We start from the raw sequence: 27,921 nt of genomic DNA on the forward strand, positions 1-27,921 counted from the left end.
CAGCGGATGAGTCGTGGTAATAAGATTGATGGTACCTATATGGATTCCATATTTTCATCAAAAGTGGTGCACAGATGACAGAGTTCGTGTTCTAAGAGGCTGGGCCTAAGTGTTTTCAAAGTTATTGGGCCTTTCAAGTTTAGTCCGGGCTACAGCCTTAAAGGGTACTATACTATATTAACAGTATTAACACGAAAAATTACTTTAGAATATGGACCTATGGTGTATCTAGCCAGAATTATTTTGTGGAATTTCTTTTGGCAAGGTCTGCGCTGGAGGATGCGAAGTATAAATGGGCCTACAAAAATCTCAAGAGGAAAGGCTACATATTATAAGCTAGGAAACTTCAAACGAAATGATCGATTTACAAAATGCAGAAAACTACACACATGAGAAATGAAACTTTTTTCATTCTCACACAGACATATATGCCCCTTGTCTTGCTTAAAATCAAAATAGCATATATTATTTAGTATGGTTTCATGCTCCAACTTTGATGGTGTGAATTGGCATAGTTTGGAGTACTTGCGGTTCAACAATCACAACATGATCAAAGTTATGATCAGGATTTTTTGCGACTGCAGCTGGAAGAATCTCGGTATGCAACAAATTGTTCAGTTTCTCGACGTCAATAACTTTCTGATCTTTAAGTTTTGGGTTCTTTTGCTCCTCCATTTCAGCGATTTTCTCCTCATATTTGGATGTCTTTTCATCGCCAACATGCTTCTTGTTTTTGTAGACAAAGTATAATACCATTTGAATGATACCAAAAGTGAATCCCAGAACATTTGGAATCTGTAAATACATACATGTTATAAAAATATAGGAAGATCTAGGAGGGTACGTATATATGAAAGTGAATAATCAAGGTACTATTGCATTCTTAATTAAATTTATAGTCATATATACCGCAATATTAAAGTCGCCGAGAAGTAGGCCATAAAAGAACCACATAACAGCGCTGAGGGTGAGTGCTACCGATAGCAGAATCGGCATGTACTCAACACTTTTTGTTTTAATCACTTGTCGCTGAAACAAAATGTGAATAAGTCACAAATTAATATACTAAATATATATATATACTATACTATAAGTATATATACTCGATCGATCGTATATAATAAGGTGTAATAATGCACAAAAAAGTTCTTGAATGTATCTCAAGTTTGATATATTTATCGATCCCTCTTCATCAATTCATGAATCCATATAAATATATGCACTTACCAAAACTCCCAAAGGGGCTACAAACACGCATAAAGAGAAAACAAGACAAATCCATCCGACTATCACGCCACGTGTGACTCCAGTTGCAAAGAACTGAGTGAGGCCAACGATCAATCCGAACCCAACAACTATTAGCAATACGATTAGCTTCAGACTTTCCATCTGCATTAAATATTGCCAAATAATTGTAATTTTGTTAATTAAATTGATATCATTAATTTAAACTATATAGATATATATTAGCTAGCTTAGCTAGTGCATATATAATATGTAAATATACCCTGGCTTTCTTTGGTGCGTAGAAGAGAAATAGACCAATGTACACGGTCTCAATGAAGATACCGACTGAGTTTATGGTGATGAGAAGCACCACATTGCTCTTGAGCAATGCGTAATATATCCAAAGCATGGCACTGAATAAGCCCACCACGTACGGCGCTGAATGAAACCCTTCGGTTGATTTCTTTTTGTAAACTTTATAAAACGTCGGTCTGCATCAAATTTATTAGAATGGATGTAAGTGTTGGTAAGATTAGCTGGTAATAATCAAACTAAAACAAATTAATTAAGGAGAATGAAATAGATATTATTATTAGAAACATGCTTACATAGGTGCAAGGAATACCATAAATGAGACAATATTTCCTGAAAATGTATGTAGGGAAACATTGTTAATTCACATCGATCACAAACTAATTAATAGAGTGCTGTGTCTAAAGCATGCATGCAAAACACAAATGAGGTACAAGCAAGCAGCTAAAATGGAGGAATTATAAGTATACCAAGAAGGCCAAATGCAAGAGTGAGATGAGCCAAGTTTCCTGTCATTATTATCTTCAGTTACTAGCTAGTAAATGCTGTTTAAAGAGAATGCTATGCTACTTTACTACTCTCTTGTTATAGTTTTATTGAGTGATGAAAAAGATGTCATAGGTTGCTCCTTTTATATAGGAAGCAAAGGTTGAGCTGAGCTAGCTAGCTAGCTAGGGTGATATAGGCACCACGTACGTACCCATATAGGGTCATATCTATAATAAGCAACTAACTTTCCTTTTTCAAAAATTATTTTAGACTGTTAACATTAAGGGTGAAATAGATATACCGAAAACGAGAAGAGTGGTGAAAATTGAAAACCGAAATAACCAAATTTTTTTGGTTAACAACGAAAATTATCCAAATCAAACTTACAATATGGCTTCGAGCCATGCTCATGACCAATAGTTCACAACATAATTAATAAATTTACCATTGATTGGATATTTTATTGTGTAGCAGATTAACAATGGCGGAACTATGTGGTACACGGTCAAGAGTTGTCATGTTAACTCTCACAATGTTTATAAATTAAACTTTATATTTCTAAAATTATTTTTATGTATTTGTTAGTTTTAAAGATAATTGACAATTTTAATTATACTAGTGTAATTTGATTTTGTAATTTAAAAATTCAAGCCTGTTCGAAAACCCCAGAATCAAAATCCTGGCTTCGTCTGAATAATTTTGGTGTGTATATGTAATTATGATCGAGTAATTTGTTTTTTTAGACTTTTAGTGTAAATAACCACGTCCCCAAACAAAGGCAAATTCGAATAAGTAAAACATTTGTGTTACGGCCGGGGATGATATATACGATTTCAAATTTAATTAGTTACTAATTAATGTGTTAAAAGTAATTTTAAATTGATCATCATTAGTTAGCCTTGTTAGGTGTCCCTTGACACGGTGGACCTTTAATGGCACTTTTTCGATACATATATATGTCATCCACCCATCCATTTGAGCTGATTAAATATATATCAATTATCGATCATCTGCTTTGGTGATCTTATCTTCATTTGATTGACAAGTGTGTTACGTATGATTTTATTTTTTTGTGTGTTGATCGCCACTTTTCCTCAGTTTTTTTTTAAGTGCTTGCATAATTAAGATATTATATCTAGTAAATTAAAACCTACAAAATCGTATAAGCTAAATATATGTATCTCGGGAGGCAATGTTGACAATTTGCAAGTTAATTAGCTAGAGTAATACTAAATGATTTTCCAAGCAATTAAACGATTTGTACTTTGAATCGAAATTGATTTCAAAATTTGTAATGCTTATGACTTTCTCGTTCTTCTCGGTTACAACTTTCTGCTTGTTCGATCTTCTAGCCAATAGAAAAAGTTTTAATTTGCCATTCTTTTTTTTCGTATTTAATAGAATAAAAAGGAAATAATAATTAATCATCATCGATCGAAACTGTGCGAAAGTGAAGCTTGAACTTTTCTATGATGGTCTACCATGCACAACCTAGCTTTGTGAAAAGGGGGATCAGGTTGCACTTTCTAATTTCAGCATTTGATTGGATGAATTGGCGTTAACGCTTTTCAATCCTTTGGTGTTGGTTTTGTAATATATATCTTCACAAAAAATATACAATATTAATCGCAAGCTAGAAGTGATATAATGAATACTCTCTCTTTCTGTCCCATTAAATTTGTCCACCTTCAAATTTTCCAAGTCAAAGTTTATGAACTTTGACTATAAATATTTTTGTCTTTGTTATATAATATTTGATGAAACTAATTATATGAATTGATTGTGTTTTAGATTTGTATGTCATTAGTATAACATTCGTCAACTATCATATTTATAGTCAAAGTTTATAAAGTTTGGTTTTGAAAATTTAAAAGTGGACAAGATTAGTGGGACGGAGGAAGTACTGATAAATCTTAATTAAATGCCTAGGTACTTCGTTCAAATCAGAATATATAAAATTAAGATCATAAATAATGGTTGCTAACCAGATTTTATGCCCGTATTTTACAACTTTATTAATATTAGATAAATTTATTATGATTTAACATTTAGTTACAATTTTTAGTGATAAAAAGTTAATTTACATTAAAACTTTTTGTTTTATAGTGAAATATTTTTAATAATATGTTCATCAAAATTGTTTACTGTGACATATATAACGATATTTGGATATTACAAAACTATAATATGTCCATCAAAGTTGTAGATTGTGACATATTTAACGATATTTGAATATTAAAAATCATAATAGGTCACTATTATTTTATATGATTTATTGTTAAACAAGGTAATATTACATTCTTGTTTTACACTTTTAAAAGTAATATCTTAGTTTATATGAAACATATTTCAAATATTTCAATTAAAGTAGGATCAGTGGTTGGAGCTCATGCCCCTGGAAAAACAGAGGTCATAGGTTCGATTCTCATGCCCAGCAACGCTGTCTACATATCAACTTCCCCCATACACCGTCGAAGACGGTATTGGGACCCAAAACCCGTGGAAGACGACATTGGAAGTTACTTTATATTTCAAATATTTCAATTAGAATTAAAAAAGGGTAAATGCCTAGGAACCTTTTAATCCAATCGAGAAATTATTACTCACAAGCTAGCGACCTTGCAACGCTGCCTGTGAATATTTTTACATGCTTTATTTTTCGCATATGTGTCATGACAATCACTAAAAAATTTCAAAAATGGTATAATAATACAATTACTATTAAAATCTTAATATATTTAGATTAAATTTTTTGTATTGTTTAGTATTAATTTATATTTATATGATAGAATGTATAATTAAGATATCGATTATTTTATTGAATATATATTAGCTATTATTCTATTGGATATATATTAACTACTATTCTTTATCTATTATATTGAAATTAATGGTTAAAAAATATATATATAATTTATGATTAAAAACAAAAAAAAATATATAAAGAAAAGAGAGAATGTAAGATTAAACTTTAAGTCCATACCAAATTTAATACAGTATCAAAAGGATTTATAGAAGGACTAGCTTGTTTAAAAGATCAATCATTTTCCATTCAGATATTTTGCAAGGATAATGCAGCTAATTGTATTAGTGGCTGTGTTCCCCTTTTCTTTTGTTTTTTATTCCATGTAGTTTGAAGGAGGTGATATCATGGATGTCTAGACTACTTGATATATCGTGGATGTACTTTATTGTTTTTTTTTTGTTGTTTTTTTTTTTTTTTTTAAATTCCCCCTTTACATGATTAATCGCAGTGGAGGGCTGTATATCTTAAATAAAATAATGGTTAAAAACTTAAAATTATGTTTTTAGTTAGCATTCGTATTTTAATTTTGTTTTGTTTCCTCCTTTATTATAATCAATTAAAAATACAAATTAAATACTATACAAATAAATGGCCGGGATGCATGCATGTCGTCGTCGATATTAGACTTTAAGTACATCCACGATAGCTAGACCGAGTGTTTCAACATGCAGGTTGATCGATCTGATCATATGGCGGACTCGTGTGCGCATCACAATTAAATTGGCTAACCCCACATTGACAATATATTGATCGATGTGTATAGTACATATATATAGATTGTAGGTAGCCCGGCAAAATCCATTTCAATTCTAATTTTGGGCTCTCTAAACTCATCTTGAGTTCTTTCAATTCAATGAAGAAACTTTTAAGAAACCTATGTTATCGATCCATACATATGCACTTTGTAATTATTCGAAGTGAAAAATGTTATGAAGACTTTTGCCTTTTTAAATTTACAACGCCCCAAACAAACTTTCGATTTGTGTACGAATGAATACACCAAGTACTATCTATTGAACTTTTAAATATTCTACATGTATGATACTTTTGACCCTCTGATTTAATTTTCTGTAAGAATCATATCCATCATATATGTGTGTGTGTCCGGGTATAGCCTAGCTAGCTAGATAATTTGCACTTTTGGTATATAGTCATAAAAATTTACGAGAAGGCCTTTATCAGATTCAAAATAACTACTACTATTAAATTAAGATAAAGCTACCGGATGAAAAGGCCGGTGTTATGACTTATGATCATCCATTGGTAGGAAAATGACCTGTAAAAAGTGTGTTTATGAACCTTTAACCGGTGATCGAATGTGTGGAAGCATGCAAAAAACATGGGGAATAAAGGAAGCCACACTACATACATATGTATATCGTCCAAAGTAGATTTTGATCGTCACCAAATAATAGGTACATGCTTGGTTTTGGTATGATCATACGTAAGTGAATGATTGCATGAACATCTTTGGATGTCTACCACGTATATATATATATATATCTTCTCTTTTTTGATATATATATGCACGTAAGTATATATCCTTAATTAATAATTAGAACCATTTTCCATTAACTTTGTAAACAAGATATATAATCTTTAGAGGATAACTAATTAAGGTAAGAAAAATAAAGGATATGTCTAAAACGTACATGTGTCTATTGATATAACTAAAAGTTTAATTGTTCCATAACTAGATAGAATTTTTTGTATGGGTGAGACTAATTTCAACCCAATTGGTGTAACTAGGACTTCACTCTAAATATTTGAAAAGTAGGAAGTCTGGTGTCTTAGACTCCGAACTTTGCTACGTACGTTGAAATCCGGTGGTGTAGACACCGAACTTCATGCAGGTATTGTATTTTATGAATAAACAATTAATACAATGAAGACACAGAAGTGTGGAGAATCAGAAAAAGCAACCAAGTTCGGTGTCGACACCATCGGACTTCAACGTACGTTGCAAAGTTCGTTGTCTAAGACATCGGACTTCCTACTTTTGCAATTTTTTGGAGTGAAGTTCCTAATTACACCAATTGAGTTGAAATTAGTCCCATCCGGAGTATGATATACTCCCTTCGTCCCAATTTAAATATCATAGTTTGACATTTTTGGTCTTTCATATTTAACTTTGACCATCTAGAGTTTTTTTTTGTGTTATGTAATATTTGATGTAATATATATGAATCGATTAAGTTTTCAATATATTTTATAATGATATAACTTTCGCGAAGTATTATAAAAAATATACAATAATATTAATGATCAAAGTTACGAAAGAAAGACATGGACAGTCAAACTTAGACATTTAAATTGAGACGGAGGGAGTATGTTACATGGGTCAAATATATTTAGCTTTGTTATTATTATTATCAAAATTAAACAAAACAAAATAAAAGGACTTCCAGAATAGATGTTTCTTTTTCATCGGCAGAGACAAAAGAAAACGTGGAAATTAGCAGGAAGCAACTATACCAATTAGCAAGCACCAAGAGGGCAAGAGGAACGGTGGTTTGGTTGGGCCGTGAGAAAACGCAAATGGACTGAAGAGAGGCAAAATTAATGCGAAGTGTGGGACTTAACATAGAAGAGCTAACTTTGTAATTGGGCCTGGGTAATGGGAAGACTTTATATAGAGATGTTAGAATAACAAACAAATATTTACATATTACTTTGTCATGTGAGATAAATCAATTAAATGAATATCTTTGTTTTTTTTTTCATATTTCTCTTTTCATATTTGATTGTTAACTTATAAGTTTGTAAAATTTTGTTTGTAATTAGTTTGTAATGTAACATTTCTCATACACTGAGCATAAGTTATATATATATATATATATTTTAAATTTTTTCTGAATAGTTAAAAGGTTAATTAAAGGTGACAACGTCCAACGTTCATAATAGTTGTAATAAAGTAAGTTATAAGAATATTATGCTATAAAGTTAATTTAATATTTGGTTTTTTTTTCACGTTACCATTTTGGTATATTGATTATTGATCGATGTCGTTGGGCCGATCAAAATTATAACTAAATACCACTAATTAGCTAGGGTAAGTAGAGTATCGTATCCACAGGGAATCAAGGGAAAGTGTTAAACAGATTACAAGAATTACTTGAACTAGACATAAACTTAAAATTGATTGATTGATTAGTTTAATTAACAACTAAAATTGAACATAAACTTAACAAAATACTTCAATTAACAAAATAGACCATTCTCATGCTCCCAATTATGCTTTCAAATATGTAACATAACTTATATTCGTTGGAAACCACATAGACATGATTCGTTATAATGTTTAGATTGAATGACTTAAGAACTAAAGTAATCGGTTGTGATGATTCACAATAATTGAAAATCGAGGAGTTGACACAACTAGATTTTCAATTCATTAAAATAGAATTACAAGTTCATGAGAGATTCTTTCAATAATCCATGGTTAACAATAATTTGAAACCAAAAGATAGATGAATTTCATTCAAGATCATAAACATGTAATCATTCATTCAAATCCAAACAACATTAGATGCAAAACACAATTAAGAATTAAACATCTAATCCAACATGAATATGAGAAAGATTGAACATAAAATTCTTACATAATTGTTCACATGAGAATGATCAAAGAAACCTAGCCTGTTATTTTCATCAATGATTCTTCAATTAAGGCTTGAATCTCCATGAAAATATGAATTGATGATGAAATTGGGGTGTTGTGTGTGTTAGGAAACTGCCCAGGGATGAGAAAATATGAAGTGGTAACTTCCAAATTCGTGTATGAAAGTGTTATAAACTGAAAAGTAATTAAATCCTTAATTTTCGGATTTTTAGTGCAGCTAGGGCCGTCCCAGATGGTCACCAGGGCGTCCCAGACTGCCCTCCAGAAATGACAGTTTTTCAGATTTTTGCCTTGACACTTCTTGACTTCTTAATGATCCATTTAACTTCAATTTGTCACCAAAAACCTGAAACACTTAAACAAACATAAAAACGCCCTAATCGTCTATTAACATTCACAAAACATGTTTGTTTTCATATCTTAAAGTAGTACGGATTAGGCGTTCATCAATTATTCAATTTATACTACTATTTAAAACTTTGATTTGCTTAAGTTCATATTGTTTCAACTAATCGATTTTGTGTTCACAAAAATAAAATTCAAATGAACTTAAAATTCAAATTTTAAGATATTTTTCAAATATTTTATAATATGATGTAGATATTTTCAAACACAAATTTCAATGCATCATATAAATTTATTTTAAAGTATGTTTTGAGTATATATGATATGAATATAGGGTTGTAATTAAATTCTGAAATAATACATCGGGGTTTGTTCATGCTTCTTCCTTTGTGTTTAGTCAAACAAACGAACATACACAAACACTTAAACGAACGAAACATTGTGTTTGTATTATTTCATTTAGGTTTAAGCGAGCAATCGAACTAACACAAACATTTAACAGCAACCGAACTAACACAAACATTTAACGAACATATATATGTTTAGTAAAATTATAATGATTTAAATTTTGTTCTTTTAAATAGATATATTAACATAAAATAAAAGCTACATGAATATATATTAATTTCAACATTGTTTTTATTTGTTGTTGTTGACATAACATAGGTACTTCTAACCTATGTACTTAAACTTGCTTTTAATTATTAAAGTTCTTTCATTAACATCTAATTTGACTTTTCATAAACAAAAACCTTTTTCGTAACCACTTGGTTTTAGATAAAGTGGCTACTTGGGGCTCTCTTTGGAGGTTTAGGGGAGGGGATGTTGATTGAAAGAACTGTGATCGAATCTCAATTCCCATGGTCTCGGGCATTTACTTATTTGAAAGCGTGCAAGCCGTGTTATCGCACCCTTGGTCTTCAGAGGTGCTTTCGGGTTCCAAACGCGTCCGCTTAGATGTCACTGCTAGGGTTCAAATCACTAATAAACTAACACGTCGTTCTTAAAAAAAAAAAAACCTTTTTGGTAAAAGAAATAAAAATAGGGTCAATAAATGATGGGAAGGAGAAAAAATAAAAATAGTTGAATACCTTAATTGAAATTTTATTATATATTTTCTTTAATTTCATTTGCCCTTTCTGAAACTCAAAGTCGGGCATAAGATTGATGCCTTTGGAAATTTTTAGGAAAATATTTGAATTACGAAATAAAGTGCCAACTAAAAATTGATGTTAATTGAAAACAAGGCGGACAAGTGGTTGGAAGGGCGGCAACTGGCAACGCATGTGCAAATGTCATAAACGTAACCTCAAATATTTACCAAAATTCTCTGAATAATTCAACAATTTATTTCTTCCATGTGGTTTTGCACACATGTTGAATTATTATTAGTAACTTATTTTATTTTGCACATGAACGATACTTGCGCGTTGCGGTGGTGATAGCGGGGTGGTGATATAATGGTGGCGGCGGCGGCGGCGGTGATAGGGATGGGGGTAATCTACGTGACGGACTCCGCCCTTAGCCGTACAGGTTCCATCCTCGGATTTAAAAATTCGTCAAAAGTATATCGAATGACCACTCTAATGAAAGAAAATGAAATTTTAAGAACATCCATATAACTTTTATAATTTATCAATGTACGATTTTTGAGATAAAAGATTTTGAATGAATTAAAAGAATAAAATGATTTATGGAGTAGAGTATAAAAAAAATGATTGGTTGAGATTTAAGGAGATCGAAATGGTATTAAAGTTATTTTAGATAAATTTAGAATAGATAGATATTGCATTTTGAGGAAGTACTTAAAATCAATATTGAAAATTTAAGTTCAATGTTGAAAATTTAGAAGAAATTTGCTTTATAATATGGTATAGATAAAGTATTCATTTTAGAATTGTTATATAGCCGTATAGGACTATAGGAGTATTTATTAAATTATATATATATATATATAGGGGACCTTCATTTTAAGAACCCATTTTTTTGTAAGAACTGTAAGAACTTTTAAATTTTATATTGGATCACATGTTTTTTTTTTGTTTATTCACATGTGAAACGTTATAAAAATATATGTTGCAGAAGAAATTTTTTTCAAAACATTATATATAGTCGTTTATCATATGTGAATAGAAAATGTGAACAAATTCATTCACAAGTTTATAAAAGGCTACTTTGAAGGTTTTTTCAAAAAGTTTCTTCTACAACATGCATTTTTATATCATTTCACATGTGAATGAACAAAAAAAATGTGAACAAATATATAATTTAAGAGTTCTCATGATTTTACAAAAAAAATGGTTTTCAAAGTAAGAAAACTATATATATATATATATATATATATATATATATATATATACCTAACGAATATAAATAGATAAATACGTTGTGTTTCAAATATATTTAAATTTCCTAAGTGGAAATAAGTTTTACGACATAGTTTTAGTTATAGATAGACCATGACCTTAAGGAATGTCTCACATGCAAATTTTATCACCTTGGGGTGTTTGGTAAAATGGAAAGGAAATGGTGAAAATGGAATGAGAAACACTTCTTATGTTTGGTCGTAATGAAGAATGAGAAAAAGAATCGAGAATAGGGAATCGATTTCATTCTCTCAATTCTCTATGAAATGTAGAGAATTGATGGGAATGGAATTTTTTTTTTTCTTTTAGTGATATTATATGTATTAAATTTGATTATTATTTAAAATTTAATATTTTTTATATATTCATTCTCTGCTTGTACCAAACGACGGAATCGATTCTTTTTCCAAATACTCATTCTCTTTCCCATTATATTCATTCTCTATTACATTTCCATTCTCTTTGATTCACTCATACCAAACACCCCCTTAGTTATTAGATTCAAAGACTTGGTGTTGAAAAAAAAATAATGCTCATCCCATTCAAACTATTTCCAAATGACATATTTAGTAATACATTATCAAATATATTTTAAAGTATTTTACAATACAATAATACAAAAATGTTCGATTATGTACAGTAAAATAAAAAAAAGTAGTGTATGAATACCTTACGATCTACTTGATAATATATAGAAAACTTTTAAAAGATACATAGTTATTGTACGGTATAGTAACAAGTTTACTGAAAAAAATAAAATGATAAATTATCTTTCTATAAAAATTTATTTTATAATCATTTGAATAATGATAATATGATAATATATATGGTTATTTAATTTATATTTATTTTTTTACATTTTATTTTCTTTAGATATTGCTTTTTGTTTAGTATTTTTTTTTTTCTTTATTAAACACGGTATGACTAGTGAAGAACTAAAAATCGATGCTATATATCTCCATGTACGTGGTTGGTAAAATCAGGAATAGATTGATGTTGCAAGCAATCATATATAAAATAAGGTGAAAATAGCTTGTCTTAATGATAATGAAGTCGTGACGAACATAGACGCGATACAAGCTAGCAAGTAGAATGAAGTTGCAAAGCAAATACATGATAGTTTTTCGCAAGCTAAGTACGTAATATAATAATGATAGAAATTATTATAAGAGTTAAATTCTTTAGGTGTCTATGTGGTTGTCAAGATTATCTCTTTCCACCCTGTGTTTTTTTTTTCATAGCCAGGTACCCCTATGGTTCATGTTAATTTCATTAGGTGTCATTTTAACCAACAGACGTTCTGTCTCCCCGTTAAATCCCCCAATGTGCATTGTACACGAGAGTATATTCGTCATATTATCTCTATAACACCCATCCTTTTTCATCTTCCTTTTCATATTGAGATTAAACACAAATTCTCACAAACATCAAACATATAATAAACTCATCCATAATCAACGAGATTCGGAGCATCAACATATTCAAACAAAATCTCCAAAGTAGGGGTATTCATCGGTTTGGTATTCGATTATTCGGTCTATTTGGTTCGGGTTTTTTGTTTTTTTTTCCAAAACCAAAACCGAACCAAAATAGAAAAGCCAAACCGAAAATCAAATTAAAATTCAATTCGGTTTCAATTTAAAACCCAAAAAATCAAATATGAAAAACACAATTTCATCATTTTTTTTTGTCTAAGTTGTGCTCAACCAAAATAGGTTCATAACTTTAATTTTCACCAAAGTAGTTAATTTAGGTTTCAAACACAATATTGTCAAATAGGTAACATAACTGAAACAACTAAATTGTTTTTTTGTCATCATTATTAAAAATTCTGCATCAAATTCTTCATTATTTGCCGATTGAATTTTTCTAATTAAAAAAAAAAAGTTAATACAATAAACAAATAGATATCAAAGATAAAAGTACATTAACAACTATCCATACAAAAAAGATATATATTAAATATTTTTAATAATACATAATAGTAATATAAGTTATTCAGTTTTTTTGGTTTAACCAAATTCATTATCATATACCCATAACCAAAACAAAAACCTAACATATAATTCGGTTTCGGTTACAAACCAAACCAAAACCAAATTCATAAACCGTTTGGTTTTTTTCAATTTTTAAAACGGTTCGGTTTACAGTTTAACAAGGTAAAAACCAAACCATGAACACCCCTAGTTAAGGGAGTATTATAAGTGAAAATATTTTAAAAAATGCTAACTAAAAATATTACATATTTTTCAACATTCCAAAAATAAAATGCTATTTTTTTAATATTATATTATAGAATTATAGATAAACATTTGAAAATGATACTTGTAGTTTAAATTGGGCTTTAAACTCGTTTGGTTCATTTATTTTTAAGTAAATATTGTAAAGTATTGCTTTTTTAACCTATTAGAAGTTGAAATTCAAGATTGATAACACGTATACTTACATACTCAATATGTAAAAATTCAATCCTGAATCTCCAAGCCAACACTCATCCGCCAGTTCCCCAAAAAGAGTCATAGGTGGTCATTCAGCGATGAACATTATCTTAGGCTAAAGGGAATGGGGCGGTTAGCTCGACACCTACACCTAAACCGCCTTTGGATCACCGGCTACACCATGTGAGTTGCTTCACTGTTCACAGGTAACTCCCTTTTCTCTTTTAGATTTAGTTTTTAATATTACCTTAACCAATCACTTTTAGCCACTTGTCGAAAGTTTCACTCATTCCACAAATAACATTTTTCATAGGCTACAAATGACAACCCCAAATGACACATGGCATCACCTGATGCAAGTAACTTAATATCTGACAACTTCAATCTCTTAGTCTTAGAATAGTAGTTGTATATTTACAAACATTATATAAATAAACTTTTGTAAACATAATTTTCACTAGTTAAATCATGTGTTTTCTCTATTGGTTAATTAAATAGGTATCTCACGTACTTGTAAAATGTTTATAAACCTAGCAATACTCATTATCTTATTATTATCGTTAAATTAAAATAGGCGCCACGTTGTGGGTAAATTCAGTTGGTGTTTGTTGAACTTTTCTGTTTTTAAATATTATTTTTTTGATTGATTGTTTTTTTATTTAAATACTGATATTTGGTCGTTGTAAAGTTTAACTTCAATGGAAACTTACCAAAACTAATAGAAAAAAGTCAAACCCCCTGTCTCTCTCTACATACAGCTATTGCTATATACTTTTAGAGAGAGAAAGACATATATTGACAGCCACTTTGGTGAGAGGAGAGAGAGAGAGAGAGAGAGAGAGAGAGAGAGAGATGTATGGGGTACACCCGCCAAACAATTCCGATGATGCCACCGGCGCCGGTGGAACATCGGAGGTGATCCGTCTGTACCAAACATGGAAAGGCAGTAACGTAAGCTCTTTGACTTTTTATTTATTCATTATTTTTAGTATATATTTGTAATTTAAGGTTTGGTTGAAAATATGATTGTGTTTTATTTAAGTTGTGTAGTTCATGTGATCTGATTGGCTGATTGTGTTTTAGCTTTAATGAAATTAAGGATAAGTTTAAAACATATTTGTCCAGCTGAAAAACGTATTAATGTTTCGTTACTTGGGGGATTTTTCAGATGGTTCATCTTTTTAAGTGCTTATTTGTACAGCATATAAACAATAACAAACACCACCCTTAGAATAATAGATGTCTCATTTTTCGGCCACATATTTTGCTCTATATCTAGTAGATGAAGAAGAAAATTTGTCAAAGTTTTTTTCTTAAGGTTAAAATGCTTTTTGAGATGATTTGTGCTTATTAGTGGAGTATTAACTTGTGTTTTTGTAGCTACATGATGACTTTTTGCAATTTGATCTAAAAATGTGGTATTTTTTGGTTTGCAGGTATTTATCCTCGGTGGGCGATTTGCATTCGGGCCAGACGTGCGATCAGTCTTCCTATCGATATTCCTCATAGTTGCTCCAGTTGCTGTTTTCTGCGTATTTGTTGCCAGAAAATTGCTTGATGAGTTGAACAATCATCTTGGAATATTGGTTATGGCCGTAGCAATTGTATATACCGTTTATGTAAGTTCCCTTAATTTGCTAGTTTATCTATTGCGACGCTTTTATCTATGTGAAAAGGTTGGGTCCCATATCTGCTCTGTTAGTTCCTGCGCAAGAGAATGTTTATGAAGTACATTACTACATTAGTAGATATAGATTGATGGATATAGCTTTTCTACTCGATGGTTTGTTAAATTAATGAACAGACGATCGTTGGCAGGTTATAATGTTGCTTCTAGTCACCTCTGCAAGAGATCCAGGAATAATACCTCGCAATACACACCCTCCAGAACCCGAAGTTAGCGATCAGAGCATAGAAGTTGGGTCTGGCCAAACTCCGCCTTTTCGTTTACCTCGCATTAAAGAAGTGATTGTCAACGGGATGACTGTGAAAGTCAAATATTGTGATACTTGTATGCTATATAGACCACCACGTTGTTCTCATTGTTCGATATGTGATAACTGTGTGGAAAGATTCGATCATCACTGCCCATGGGTTGGCCAGTGCATTGGATTGGTAAGACAATTCTCTTATACTTGAATTTTACTTTTTGAGTCAAAAGAATTTGATATTATGAAATCAACAAAGAAAAGGTTATGCTTTCTATACAGTAGAATGATATTTGATGTTATCTTTTATGTGCAGCGCAATTACCGATTCTTTTTCATGTTCGTCTCCTCAGCAACTCTGCTTTGCATTTATGTGTTTGCATTTTGCTGGGTGTATGTCATTAAGATCAAGAACAGTGAGGAGAAATCAATATGGGGAGCATTAATCAAGACCCCTGCCTCGATTGTGCTGATAATTTATACCTTCATATGTGTTTGGTTTGTTGGCGGTCTTACGGTCTTCCATCTTTATCTCATCAGCACAAACCAGGTAAAAGACTAAATCTTCATTGATCCTTTCATTTGATCCATTTTTTTTGGCTTCTGACCCATATACTTGCCACAAAACTATATGAGCCTATCTTCTAACATATTGGTATCTCCTGTTCTTCCTTATCTTGCAGTCTACATATGAGAACTTCCGATACCGGTATGATCGCACGGAAAACCCATACAACAGAGGAGTTTTTGAAAATTTCAAGCAAGTATTTTGGCATAGCATTCCTCCTTCCAAGAATAATTTTAGGGCTGTGGTGCAGAGAGAACCAGAAATCTTATCACGTGCTCCAGGGGGTAGTTATGTACATTCAAATGTAATGAAAACTCCAAGTGACATTGAGATGGATAATAGGAAGCCTGCAGGTAATAACGGGTCAGGACGAGTTGATCAATATGATCAGACATCCCATGCTGAAGGCCGTACTGACCGGCGGTCCAGCTGGGGACGGAGAAGTGGGAGCTGGGAGATCCCAAGTGACATTGCTTCACTTGCATCTGGTCTTGGAGACTCGAACAGGACAATTGGTGTAAGTAGTGGCAGCTTGGGTGGAAGCAGGGGAGCTCAATTGACCGGTCAACATAGACAATGACTAGTTAACTCCTATTGCATCAGCAGAGGTTATGTTTCATAGTTGTGATTTATGTTACCCTTCTTTTTGTGCCGAAAAGGGTTTTCTTTGTTATTTCAGTTGTGTATAGACTGGGGAATATAAGCAACCCCTTATGCCTTACAATATATGTGTGGCATCTGTATCTTGAGATTCTAGAACTATAGATATCAATGTACATAGTTTTGTGTTCCTCCTTTTGATACTGTTTTGTGGATCAAAGAACTTTCTTAAGGCTTTTCCAATGTCAACAGGATATATTCTTTCCCCTTCATTGTGATTATTAAAGATGTTAATGGAGACAAGATTAGCCGAAGAAGTTTTGTAACAGGTCAAAGGTTTATGATGATCAACATCTGAGGTCAAGTTAGCCCGTTAAATTTTTCCTTACAAGTACACAAAAAAAATTCGTAATATTAATCTTTCAGTATAATGCCTTGACAGGTTCTATGCATTAGTATAGTAGCAGCGGATTTCGAGAAGTGACTTTCATCCATTCGACCCAATAGAGACCTATATAGACTCGTTCAAAATCAAACTGATCGGTAAAAAGCTGCAACTTCTAGGGCAGTAGGGCATATACCGACATTTGATCTAGAATCCAGGAGTCATGATGGATAAAAACACAAAAGTGAGTATGAACTCTTAAAATAAATTGTAAGGATCCATTACAACCACAATAATAGAGCTTGCACAGAATGTCATTCTCTTCAAAGAGATAAAAAAACAAAATCATCACATTTTGAAGTGTTTAAACATGACATTAGTTAAACTGATAGTAAGACCAACGAGAAAACGTTATAGCATGTGCGATTTATGAAAACATAATAAAACCGATGACTTCCTATTAAAGTCCAATGACTTCTTCTTACTGCATGGACTGAAAACGTTTAACTATCATCATGCTCAAGTCCATGTAACGATGAGCACAATGTGAGAGGCAGCTTGTTTCACTGGAACTGAACTTGCTTCCAGGAGTACCTGTGATGCACTTATCCCAGCACGCACTAGTCAGCTTCGCTATCATCTCATTTGCCATTGCTCTTTCTTTTTCTTGCTGCACAAATTCCATATCACAATCACAATCACAATCCAAAAAAGTAAAATTATAACTCAACGCCAAATCAAGAATAACAATAATAAACAAAGAGATACATCTACTTATGTAATTGGCGACTAAAATCACACACTCCTAAATGCTGCAACATTATCAGGGTCATAAAAGCTCTTTCATCGCTAAACACCAAGTTTTTTCTGCAAATATAACCTCGTATCTCTAATTTACATGTCAATAACTACATAAGGAATGAGAAAGCCTATACTGCATTGACCATTCGTAGAAAACTAGAGGTTTATCCCACTTCTATGCATATAGTTAGAAACTAAGGGTGCGTAGTCAGAATTGTTTAAAAATCATGTAATTAGGGGAATCATGTAGGAGACCAAACCAAACACCTTTGTCTCAAGATTGTTTGGGAGAGAAAAAGGACCAGTAAAATTTTGTGGTTAACTTTATATTCGAAACTTTTATCTTAAAAGCTAAAACATTTAAGCATAGAAATTAGCAAATATGAAGAGAGTTTTCACTACCACTCAAATATCATAGTTAATTACACGGTATTCGTATATCGTATACCTATATTTTATCTATACAGGAACAACTGGAACATGGCATCTCCAGCTTCAGAGCAAGCAATAAAAAAAAAACCACTAACAAACTTATATATCTCTACTCTCCAAACTCAACCCGATAATCTACAATTCACGGACCATCTCAACCCCATATCTTATAAAACTTTGCTAAATAAGTTCCGATCAATCCTATGCAAATTAGTAATAAACGAGCAAAAAAATAACAAAATTCTGAACACTTGATAACATTGGCGGTCCATACTTGTACACTACATACTTATTAACTAATTAAATAAAACTATATAACTACTAGTTACACAGCTCAACTAGAATTTGAAAAAATCAAAGCATTATAAAAACGCTGTGATCAATCATATCGATAAAAAAATAAAAAAAATAAAAATCCCCAAATTAGATGCAAATAGATAGATGAATAGATAGATAGATAGATATAAGGGTAGAGATATACATTGATTAGCTGCTGCAATTGGGGATTGTTTAATGCTGAACCGTCCATGCTGAAATCTTCTAAGCTTGAAAACACACTTTCGCTGATCGATATTTTATTTTACAAATTGAAAGACCCTAAAACCCTAAAACTGAATGGTTATTATTATATACGATGACTTGAACAAGAAGCCAGCCCAGCCCAGCCCATATATATTGTAGTATTTGTATTGGTTTAGAAGCCCACTACTATATTATCTTCGGTTTATAAATTGTACCTTGTATTTGTATATATATTTAAGGTTGCAGGTAAAATAAAATAACTATTAAATTAAAATAAATTAAACAATAGGTTTTTATTTATTAAAAATCGTCGGGTATCATGAAAATCACCGTGCATCACTTTAAATTTTTGCTTCATGCGATTTCTAAGGGTCAATTTTATAATAATTCAAGGGTCAATATGTTATCCTATTTGTTAAACTTTAATACTTGTTTTACAATAACTAATTCCTATACATATATCTTTTATATATGTGTGAAATAGCCTTAATAAAGAATCATATATTTATGAGCATATGTATGTGCATTTTCAACAAGAGTTGTTTACTTACTATTTATATTTTATTTATAATTAAATGATATAAGATTATATACACTCATGGATATTGAACAAGTATATCCATAAATGGATTGAATACATATAGTTTAAATTTTAACAATTAAAATGAGTTAAATGAGAGATGAGATCAAAAAGTTTATCTTAAAAGGATCATTTAAAATTTTAATTCTACGTTTTATATGTATTCATTATATTTTTAAGTTTTTCTTTTTCTTTAAAAGGGGCAAAATTTCAAACCCTTTAAGAAAATTATCTTACATTTTACCAAAATTAGGAATTTAATGTCCACACTCCAAATGATGCCTCCATCCCTGATCAAAACATGTCAATCATGATAATTGTTAAATTTAATGTTATTTTGTATACCAAAACATGTGAAAAATAAAGTATGATAGATCTATCATAATTTCATAAGATATGATTTTTGACATGTTCCCATATGAATAGTTAAAAGTTTTACATGTGAACAAATAATAATAGTTAAAAAAATATGCGTAAAGTGTTATTATCTGCTTTTTTTCCTTTGAAATCCTTAATTATGACAAAGGCTCATATGAGAGTTATATGAATTGTAAAAAAAATGAAAACTTTGGGTTATAACTTGATATTTATATGTGAATGACAAATTCTCTCACATATGAACATATCGTTATACTTAAAACGTGATTTTCAAGGTGGAAGGGGGGGGGGGGGGGGTTGTGAGATCTTTCTAGCATCATATTTGTTTTTTCCTCTGTTTATATGTGAATAGGTTTAACATGAACCTTACATTCTCAATTATAGGTTATAACATATACTTTATACTTTATTCCCTCCATTTTCGCTTTTAAGTCTCCAAAAATTGTTATTTGCAAGTCTTTTAAACTTTTATTGGAAGACAAAAAATTTCAAAAAATTTTCTTTTTAAACAATTGCGTGAAAAACTGAAAACTATTTAACAGGTTGAAATCCAAATAACAATCACTCTTTTCATGAATGAAATTCGTTTGCATTATCACAAACTGAACACGGCCTTTACTATTGAAGTATTGATTATTTTTTTTAGCAAAAAGAAAATATTATTAACTTAACAAAAATTAGGTTTACAATACTAGAGGATCAAGACATAATCTCACCATAACAACATACACATCCACACACTAAACATCAATACTAATGCAAATGGAAGTAGTCTCATCTTGCATGACTCACTTTCATTTGCCTTAAACAACCTCCAAACAATAACTAAAAACACAAGACTACCCATCTCTAAGTAGCCTTTGATCTAGAGACGGCTCCACAATGGGGGCAGTATGGGTAACTGCTCTCATTTCAATTTGGTACAATGTAATTTTTTAAAGATATATTTGTAATTTTGTTCTTAAAAAATATAAATAAACAGAAAATACATACAAATGTCACCATCGTTGTCATACGCCTCTTCTTTGGAAGCATGTTACTTATGTTGGAAGCATTAGTTTTGACATAAAATCCTCTATTGATAAAGTAAAAATCTTAAGTTATTTTGATTTTTAATAGAGTTTAAAAAGATAAGTTGAAAAAAGTATTTTATATGTTTGAGTTAATGTATCATACATTGATATAGCTGTATGTGAAAATGATATTTTCTTTTCACATTATTATATAATAGTAATCACAATAGTCAGGTGAAAATTTATGTAGAGGCTAAATTGCATATCATTGATTTCGATGAACTTATTTTATATTGTTTAATATAATGCAACTCCTCCTTTTACATATTTATCAAAATTGCAAAGACCAATGTTTAAGTTTCCATAACTTGCACTCACACGAAATTATTTTAAGAGTCCATATTTTCTAATTCGGGTCAATTTTTTAAAAAAAAAATTTTCCTTCAAAAATGAATCTAATAAATTTAACAAGAGACTTTTAAATTTACACCTTTATAAAAAAATTCTGACTCTATACCTGCTTTGATCCCAATCCATATTTCACAAAAATGCCGCCCTCTTCACAGCATAAGTCTTCTTCACTCTAGGACTACCCAATTTACTTATAACACTATCACAAATAATCGTAGCGAGCACCTGGGGATTTCTTGCTTTATCCTTGAAACATCGACCATTCTTTTCCAGTCATATATGACAGTGGCTGCAATTACAAGTCTGTTTATAACATCCCATATCTTACCTCTAAATGGATATAAAGCCAGCTTATCAACAGCCGTGGGAGAACATTTGGCAAACCTTTGAACAATATTTTATGCTTGACTTTATTCTATACATCCTTGAAAAATTCACACTGAAAAAATAAATGTGAGTGATAGTCGATGGCATTCTTAAGAGTTAAGATTGGAATTCCAATTTGCCTATTCATTATTAAATAAAAATAATTATTATATGAAAATTTACTGATATATATTCAAGTCGACTAGGTTTGAAGTGTCAAAGTCAAATTTAAATATCTGTACTATATTATCTTCCAATATATTAAAAAGGAATTTGACTAATATGATATAAAACATTTGACATGATTTTAAATTTTGAATTTTTTTCTTTTAAAGAAAATTATTATGACTATCATCCCCCATTGACGGCTTGACGCATATACTAATCGAAGTTTATAAAATTTATTTTTGAATTTTACGTATATCATAATTTAAAGCTTCTTGACTCTTGAGAACCTACTCGACCACCATGATCACGATTCACGAAGGTACCACTATAGTTTTCAAATTAGGAGGTAACAAGATATGTCATCCGGGCGTTGTCCCGGGAGACAATACGTTTATGTATAATAAATAGGGTTTTTAAGACGTTTATTGTGTGTGATAATATATAAGATTTATAACGTGTTTTTAGGATCATTTACAAAGTTGTTAGTAATTTGTCATTGTAGTTGTCATAAAACATAAAAGTGAAATAGTTGGACATAGTGTAATTAGACTTTGTAAAGTTAAAAGTAATGTTTGACAAGTGAATCTGTCAATTTAAAAATCCAAATAGCATTTAACGATTGTTAAAACCCGTTAGAGAAAACGAAGTAGCCGCTGTTAGGAAGAAGGACTTAATTTGTCACAATTTTCGTAACTTTCGTTAAACACTTTGAACAAAAATTAACGATCGTTAGCTGATGAGGACCTTCATTGTAAGAGTATTAGAACTTAGGAGCATAAGTAGTTTAAGGAAGAAAAGAAATTAAAGAAAGTGGTATAAAAACCGATTCATGGTTTTAGTATGAGCATAATACCCGCGTATTGTGGCGGAATTTTGTTTTAAGAATGAGATAGATCCGGGGTAGTTTAGTTCAACTGTAGAGATGGGTATAGAAAGATGTATTAAGGTAAAGGGCATTTTAGACTTACCAGGTTCTTAATGACTTAAAGCTAATTTGCTTTATAAAAGAGTATAGATATCTGTATATACTAATACTAATATGCATACCATGACATTTGATAGTATTTAACACAAATATACATGATAGACTTATAAAATTATATTTATAACAAGATCCAATTCGCAGTATACATATCATTTTCCTTTCAAATAATGATAGTGTCGAAGTCTTCACATTTCAAAGTCAAAAACCACATCTCTTATTCATACCCTGATTCCTGAAACATCCAATCTCTGTCTGTTTCATTTACGCCATTGTAACAAAAGGCATTTAAGTTTTATAATTGACGACGGGACCATTTGCAATAAATATCAACCACACAATCATTCTTTCTACAACAATTCCGAATTTGCAAGTAAGGGTAAATGTCTGAAGATTATGAAAAGGGACCATATTCTATTGTTCTGATCTTTTTATTTTTTGATTCAATTGATTTTCTGATTCTAAACAAAAAAGAACAAAAAAAAAGGTTCTTATATTAACGTCCTATTAGAATGATGATCTCTACAAAGATCAATAGACCTCAACCGTAAAACGATAATCCAGGTGGATATTTTCGCATACAAAACCTGACCAGACTGTACAAAACAAGTACAGGTTCGTAAATTATACACTTTAGGGTTTGAAAGAAAACCCGCAACAAATTGAATTGCATTCATAAAACTACGAGACTGGAAATGAATGTCAATATATAACACAAAAATATAAACTTAAACTCCATTTATTGTCTCCTTCGGTTGCGAAAAACTGAATCTTTACTTCTGAATCTTAAATCCATATTTAGACTAATTGTTGTTGGTAGGAAGGCCCGAATGAACTTACTGGACGATATTGTTTGGGATCGTTCCCTTCTATGTTTTCTCTTTGATGACCCACCCATGGTCCCGGATTCTTTGACAGATCTTGAAGATTTTGAGTCAAAAACAGATGAGCTAAATGATGTGTCATCACCTGCACTGAATGAAACTGCCCCACCATTCTCTGATGGGTCAAGAGGATGCCCGACAGCTGCATCTCGATGGGGAGGTGGAAATTTCTCACTTCTGCTTTTGGCATTTGATTGATTTACAACTCTCCATCTCTACAGATGGAAATAAAAGTGAATACAAACAGCAAAAAACAATAATGAGAAGTATGCATGTGCAAAAAAAAAAAAAAAAGCAAAAGAGACATACATCTAAGTTGGATTGGATTTCTGCGTTAGCCTCTGGAGCTGGAACTGCACAGGCAACACGATCACGGGTTCTTGTTTTTTTATTTCCATCAACAGCTTGAGATTTTCCATTCATACCTCTTTGTCTATGGAAAGACAAAAATGCATTTTGCATCAGCATAAACACAAAACAGAAGGATATGGGGGTAAAAACAAGAAGAGAAAAAAACATATCCACCTTCTAGCTGCTTCATCCCGCAATTTCACATCCAGTTCTTTACTGGGGGGAAACTTTGGTAGTTCTGTTGGCTCACAAGCATATGGTTTAGTGTTGAAGAACTGTATAGACAGAGAACCACATTTAGAAAGAAAGACATCAGTTTACCAGAGGTCCATAAGCCATAGAAGCATAGAGTAAGACACTCATCAGGTTCCTCCCATTGAGCTAGAATGGATTATATAAGTGGTAAACCCGCAGCCGGTGAGGTTGGTAAAGGGTCAAATGGGTCTAGGTCAATTCAAGACTTCTATAAGCAGGCAAAACAGACCGGGCTACATTGGACCAGCACACCAACACTTCCTACCTCTCGCTTTTCTTTTCTTTTCTTTTTTTCTTTCTACTTTGCGAGTAACTAACATATCACTATTAAATACAATCATTTTTAAACAAATGAGAGGATGGGAAGCATTCGAATACATGTTATGCAACCACTCAGCCCATTTGACCATTTCCATTTGACACAGTTATTGATAACATTTATTAATTCAATCACTAAAATGGTATCAACAGCCAGCATTCGCGAACATTAAAATTCTACTAATAAATTTTATAATAAAAAAACAAACAAATGGTTGTGCATTGGAGAATAAGCAAAACTCACGTCGCTGTTCAGGGATGCAACAGCAGAGCCGCGTTCATCAGGGTCAATTGCAAGAAGATTCTCTAATAAAGGAAGGGAAGAAGGTGGGAAATCCTTAAAAGTCTCTGCCGTACAACGCCTGTATGGCTGTTGTGGCTTAAATAAAGTAGCATTAGGCAAACGGGACCTCTTCCAATATTCCTCTGATGGAGAACCACATAATTTGAATATTTTGTGTAATTGTTCAACCTAAAGTCAAAAAGAGTTTAAATTAAATTATACTGGCAAGCAATATTATACCATTAAAATTCGTTTTTACCTCTGTTCGTCCTGGCATTATTGGTTTGCCAGCAAGAAGCTCTGCCAAAATGCAACCCGCACTCCACATGTCAACACCGACACCATAATAAGTTGCCCCGAGAAGGAGCTCGGGAGGTCGGTACCAAAGAGTAACAACACGGCTAGTCATTGGTATCTTATTCTGTGGGTCATAAAAAGTAGCCAATCCAAAATCCGCTATCTTCAGAATTCCGTCATTATCAATCAACAAATTCGATCCCTTGATATCTCTATGTAACACACCATTCTTATGACAATGTTCAAGCCCGGAAAGCAGCTGTTTCATAAAGCACTTAATCTGCTAAAGGAGACATTTCATCACATTTTGCAAACTTGCAAGATTTGACTTTTCATGGTCATCAACAATCCAATATAAGACTACCGTGAAACAATAAATCATACAACTAAAAAACAAATATCATTGGATACCAATGGTATGGACTCAATGGCATTAAAAGATCCATAAAAGGTTAAAAAACACACATAACCACAAACAATTAAACTGATACAACTTTCACCTCTTTGTACAGCTGCATCTCATTAAAGACACATAATCTGACAAAATTAAAACTGTCTTCTGCACTTTATATATGATATATATATACAAACAACAAGGGGATGCAAATGTCTTCGGTTTTTATTTACCTTTGACTTGATCAAGAAAGCATGACTTAACCGATAAATTGCCATGGGTGCACTGCTTTCCGATAAAAAAAAAAAGCGTAACTTTGCGATTAATTTCTTTTACAAACATCAATTATAAAGTTCCTATCTAACACATAGGGTAAAATAATCGGTTTTTCATCGGCATACAAAACATACGACAATTCTGTTTAAATCATACAGACTATATACATTTATTTGTAAACTTTATACAGACATCACTTAATAAAAAACGCACCTGGGGCTCGGTAAACTTGGCACCTTGAACAGCAGCAAGACCAGAAAGATCATGTTCCATGTACTCGAAAATAAGATAAAGACTACAAGACAATCTGGAAGTAACCAAGCCTTGAAGCTTAATAATATTGGGATGATTATTAAGCTTTTTCAGAATAAGAATCTCTCTTGCCATAAATTTAACATTCTCTGGCTCTAAAGTATCCACTCTAACCTTCTTCAATGCTACTATTTTCCCTGTTATTAAATCCCTTGCTTTATATACATTGCTATATGTCCCTTGCCCTATCTATCCAATCATCATCATTCAATTAAATAATCAATTATCAATTTTTTTTTTCAACTCAAAATATATAAACCTATACATATACCTATATATATATATATGTATAATAATAATTATACCTTGTCGAGTTTTTCGAAAGTATTAGCACGACGAGGAGTCCAATCCTTGATGGCGTCACCGGCGACGGAGGTGAGCCACGACGGCCATACCGGAGGAGCATTCAAGCTAAACTCCGGGTTATGTTTACGCCGGTAAGAACTTCCGGAATTTTGCCGGATCTTACTATCGGTTTTATCAACCCGAACAACTTGTTCTTGTTCCAAGTTATGTGTAGGCTGAGTAGATGACGTGGCAGCGGATTGAGATTCTTCGGTGGTGTTCCGGTGACCGGTGGTTGACCTTGACCGGCGATCTGCTGTTTTTCCGAGCACACAGCCCATAGCTGATGAGGATGATATAATTTAGCTCATAATCTCATTCCGTTTACAATATATAAATAAATAAAAATAAAACAAATATAGAAAAATAAAATATATATATTATTTTATTTTATTTTATTTTTGATACGGTGGTGAGTTTGCACTTGCACTGAAACTATGTGTTGCAGAGAGAGAAAGAGAGAGTAAAAAGGAAGTCAGTTTTATAGGAGTCTTTTTCTTTCTTTTTTTTTTTTAGATTTGAAGTTTTATTTTTCTACGAAAAGATGTTTTTATTAGATACTTTTCCGCTATGTCTTATGCTTTTACTAGTCACAACATAATTACCATTATTGCCACTGTAGCTTCTTAGATTGTATAAATCAATAATGAAGTAATATCAAACATTCCACTTAACTTAAAGTGGTTGACTTCACCTAAATTAACAACTTCTATTTCACTTTTAATATTGCATTTACATACAGAAGTCATATATTGCCTATGATGATGATGATGATGATGGCATATACATAAATCAAACGTATTAAATAACTAGTAAAGTTTAACTTTAAATTATTGAGCCCAAAACGGCACAATGTCACTCAGGTTTAGAGAACGTGAGGTGACAACGTCCCGAACGTAAGTCAGAATTTGATGGTGACGATAAAGATTTCAGAACGCGAGAATTTGATTTCAGAACGTGGTTGTTGACACGGACTTAATATATATTCAATGTAATTTATCATTGAGTGATAAAATGATGGATGTGTGTGAGGTATCAATATTATTATAAACTAAAAACTTCATCAAATTAAATTGCATCAGTTTTTGCTAATACTTTTTAATTTTTACATAAGCGGATTGCTCATGATTGAAACTCTAATAATCCAAATCAATAGTCATACTATAAACTCAAATAGAAGAAATATATTGTAGTAATTGGCAAGTGTACATAAACTAATAGTTTTAGCTAATAAATGATTGTTTCAACGTATTTATGTAGCATGTTTGAAAATGTTGGACAATTTGATGCTCATTTTAATCAAGTTTGACTATCATTTTAGAGTAGATAAGGGGCCAGAATATTCGAGTTTTAAGAATATGTGTATTTTATTTATTCTGATTAAGTATATTTGGACTTTTTTATATTTATATCTATATTATCTAATAAAACAAAATTTTAGATAAAATAAAACAAGTATTAAAGTAA

The 27,921-nt window shown here is 31.5% G+C and overlaps 4 protein-coding genes across 4 annotated transcripts; 1 reads left to right on the top strand and 3 right to left on the bottom strand.

Moving 5' to 3' along the window:
- Positions 1-309: 309 nt before the first annotated feature.
- On the bottom strand, positions 310-2,134 carry LOC122586919 (bidirectional sugar transporter NEC1-like). The gene is made up of 6 exons (XM_043758945.1): positions 2,010-2,134; positions 1,836-1,872; positions 1,508-1,718; positions 1,228-1,389; positions 910-1,029; positions 310-795 (listed from the first exon to the last, which is right to left on the bottom strand). The coding sequence occupies exons 1-6, from the start codon at positions 2,053-2,055 to the stop codon at positions 481-483; spliced, it is 891 nt and encodes a 296-aa protein (XP_043614880.1). The 5' UTR covers positions 2,056-2,134; the 3' UTR covers positions 310-480.
- Positions 2,135-14,324: 12,190 nt separating this feature from the next.
- Positions 14,325-16,892, top strand: LOC122588396 (probable protein S-acyltransferase 7). The gene is made up of 5 exons (XM_043760501.1): positions 14,325-14,556; positions 15,042-15,224; positions 15,424-15,720; positions 15,850-16,083; positions 16,217-16,892. The coding sequence occupies exons 1-5, from the start codon at positions 14,458-14,460 to the stop codon at positions 16,679-16,681; spliced, it is 1,278 nt and encodes a 425-aa protein (XP_043616436.1). The 5' UTR covers positions 14,325-14,457; the 3' UTR covers positions 16,682-16,892.
- Positions 16,893-17,317: 425 nt separating this feature from the next.
- Positions 17,318-18,926, bottom strand: LOC122588398 (mitochondrial import inner membrane translocase subunit TIM8). The gene is made up of 2 exons (XM_043760502.1): positions 18,801-18,926; positions 17,318-17,756 (listed from the first exon to the last, which is right to left on the bottom strand). Exons 1-2 carry the CDS (start codon positions 18,846-18,848, stop codon positions 17,568-17,570), a joined length of 237 nt encoding a protein of 78 aa, XP_043616437.1. The 5' UTR covers positions 18,849-18,926; the 3' UTR covers positions 17,318-17,567.
- Positions 18,927-23,212: 4,286 nt separating this feature from the next.
- Positions 23,213-26,898, bottom strand: LOC122588395 (probable serine/threonine-protein kinase At1g54610). Its single transcript, XM_043760500.1, has 7 exons — positions 26,415-26,898; positions 26,011-26,298; positions 25,090-25,407; positions 24,792-25,019; positions 24,149-24,249; positions 23,933-24,056; positions 23,213-23,838 (listed from the first exon to the last, which is right to left on the bottom strand). Exons 1-7 carry the CDS (start codon positions 26,733-26,735, stop codon positions 23,479-23,481), a joined length of 1,740 nt encoding a protein of 579 aa, XP_043616435.1. The 5' UTR covers positions 26,736-26,898; the 3' UTR covers positions 23,213-23,478.
- Positions 26,899-27,921: the final 1,023 nt, after the last annotated feature.

The sequence above is a fragment of the Erigeron canadensis genome, chromosome 2 (genome assembly GCF_010389155.1).
Source record: "Erigeron canadensis isolate Cc75 chromosome 2, C_canadensis_v1, whole genome shotgun sequence".
In the NCBI taxonomy this organism is placed as follows: Eukaryota; Viridiplantae; Streptophyta; class Magnoliopsida; order Asterales; family Asteraceae; genus Erigeron; species Erigeron canadensis.